The sequence below is a fragment of the Tupaia chinensis genome, unplaced genomic scaffold (genome assembly GCF_000334495.1).
Source record: "Tupaia chinensis unplaced genomic scaffold, TupChi_1.0 Scaffold138665_1, whole genome shotgun sequence".
NCBI classification, from domain to species: Eukaryota; Metazoa; Chordata; class Mammalia; order Scandentia; family Tupaiidae; genus Tupaia; species Tupaia belangeri.
The window spans coordinates 393,605-396,233 of record NW_006198557.1 but is presented as its reverse complement, the minus strand read 5'-3'; the positions used below and the strand labels follow the sequence as shown (position 1 = coordinate 396,233).

The following is a 2,629-nucleotide window of genomic DNA, read 5'->3' as shown; positions in this document are numbered from 1 at the left end:
AGTGCACGTGCCCTATTGCAAAAATTTCTCAAAAAAATAAATAAATAGAGAGAGATCTTGTTGATAAGAATGCAAACTGAGTTCGTATGTCATAACTTTTTGTTTTTGCTATCGGGTGCGTGTGCTTGCCAGAGGGGGATGAAGTGAGAAATCACTCACCCTGCCAAGGAGGTTGGCCATGCCACCGTCTCTTCTCCATTCTCAGGACTTTGAGCATGTACCCAGCATGAGTTTCAAGCTGCCAGGTCCAGGACTTGAACCACATAGTTGAGTACGTGAGATCAAGCTCCTTAAACTTCCATGCCACCTGCTGGCCCATCATTTTCTAAACAACTCAAACCCAGCAATTCTGATTGTTTTTCAACCGTGTAGCATGTGAGCTAAGGAATAAAATGTAATGGTAGCACGTTGAATATTGCAACAACGCCTAGAAATTGCCTAACCTGATAAAGGTGACCAGGTGATGGCTCATTATCCCATTTGACCTTGATAATTCACCTGCCAAGTAGCAGAAGCCGACATTCTTATCTACGGTTTACAGGTTGACAAAGCGAATTTACCCACTCAAGTCCGATAACCCTTAACTGCCAGCCTGCTTGTAAATTTCTTTCTTTCTTTTTTTTTTCTTTTTGAAGAATTATTTTATTTAACTTTATTTTCATTTGGCCAGAGAGGTACAGAGTAAGCAAGCAAGCAATAAAGAGAGGGAACATGATAAAGCAAGCTACCAGGTGCAGGATTCAAACTGCAGTCGACCATGTGGGAATCCAGCACCCTTAACCACCATGCCACCTGCCGCCCCCCCCCCTTCTTCAAAGATAATTTAACTTTATTTATTGGGTTCCTTTTTTTGGGGGGGGGATAGGTTTTTGCTATAGGGAGTGTGAGCTCGCCAGATCGCAGTTTGCATCCCGGACCCGGTGGCTTAAAACTCACGCCAGGCGCGTGTGCGTGCGTGCCCAAGATCCCGAGAGGAGAATGGGGGAGAAGGGATTGCGGCGTGGCCATCCCCTCTGGGGGGTGATTTCTCGCTTTCTGTCTCTCTGGCTCTCTCTGTCTGTCTGGCGAGTGCACTCGCCCTATAACACAAAGAAAAAAATAAATATTGCTTTGTACTAGTCGCCTGAGTTTTAGTCCAGCAGGTTCATCCGTGAAAGCTGTTTGGTTTTGATTTTGCTTTGGGAAGAGGGAACTGTCCAAATGTTTGTTTAACTCTTTCTCCTGAAAGGATAAATCAATACCTATCTCCAGACCCCAGGTATTGGGTAAATTGATTTTAGAGACGTTTTGACTCAAAATGTATCCAAGTCCTGAAACCAACAAAACAAAAAATCACTTTAGGGTCTGTACTTTTGTGACATTTAATTTCAATTCTTCACAGATCGCTGTTTATAAGCCTATTTAAATTTCAGCTTTAAAACTGACAGGTAGCTAAACTTATCCAAAAATCTATATGCAATTCCTAGAAAGGAAAAAGCAAACAGAAAGAAGTGAATGTGTGTGTGTGTGTGTGTGTGTGTGTGTGTGTAGGGGAGGTGGGGGGGGTTCCAATTCCAATATTTTTAGTTTTTCCTTTTGAAGCAAAGAGGAGAGTCATTAATTAAGCTATTAGAGAAGTTGAAAGCAAAGTTGTTATCCTGAGGGCATCAAAAAGCAAAAACAAAAACGTGGCAGTTAAAAGTCGAAGTTTCAAAGGGATTGCATTTCCAATCTGGGAGGGCTTCATGGGCGACCAAAGTGCAAAACTCCAGCCTCCTGCCTGGGAGTCCCTGGCAGGACTGGCCTCCGAGACAGGACTTCAGGGGTTAAAACGGCGATGTCACATCGGCCGTTTGAGACTCCTCCTCTCGCAGTGAGGTGAAGACTTTTGAAAATCACCCCACTAGAGAAACTCCTCCCCCTGCAGAAACCTCACATTGAAATGCTGCAAATGACTCGGGCCCGCGTGCAGTCGCTGCCGGGTCGCACGAAGCCCGGGTTGCCATCGCGGACGCTGCGGGTCGTGGTCGGGGTCGGGACGTTGCAGGCGGGGACTGCGAGCATGAGACGAGCCAACTGGGGACTGTGCTGGGCCATCGCCCTGCTTCTCGCTGCGGCGGGGGCTGCAGGTAAGGTTTGCTCCAGGCCCCTGAGCGGGGTGAGAGGGAGACCCCCGAAGTCACAGAGCTCCTTCGCAATTTATGTTTCAGGTTTGGGGGTACGTGGGAAATAATCGCTCCATCTTTGGGAGGTTTGTGGGAAAGGCCATGAGGTCCTTCCCAAACGGCTCGAGGGGTTCGAAGGCGTCAGCGTGGGGCCAGGAAAAAACGGGGAGCGGGTCTTCCCCTTAATCTCGGCCATTGGAGGGACCCCCTAGTCTTGCTGGGAGCCGGGGCGGAGAATGCCAGTCCTAAAAGGAGGGACCCCCTCCATCAGTCATTCTTGGGGTGAAGACGATTCAAGTCCCGGCTGCCCAACTCGGAGGTCCCCGCGCGTGTCCGCCTGCAGCCAGGGTCGCCCCGGGGGCCCGATCGCCCCTGAGCAGCCGGGGGGCGCCTCTCCTCTCTCAGCCGGGCGCAGCCTCCTGGGCGTCCCTCGCGCGGGTACCCATGGTTACCGCCTCCCGCCCCGCCCCTCGGTTTCTATTGGG

General features: G+C 49.8%; 1 protein-coding gene across 1 annotated transcript in view; it reads left to right on the top strand.

Annotated features, from left to right (window-relative positions):
• The first annotated feature begins 1,581 nt into the window (after window positions 1–1,581).
• LDLR (low density lipoprotein receptor) overlaps window positions 1,582–2,629 on the top strand; it is a 39,850-nt gene continuing 38,802 nt past the window's right edge. Inside the window, 1 exon segment of the mRNA XM_006161521.3 lies at window positions 1,582–2,108. Within this exon segment, the coding sequence (XP_006161583.2) occupies window positions 1,922–2,108 (187 nt within the window). The 5' untranslated portion in view covers window positions 1,582–1,921.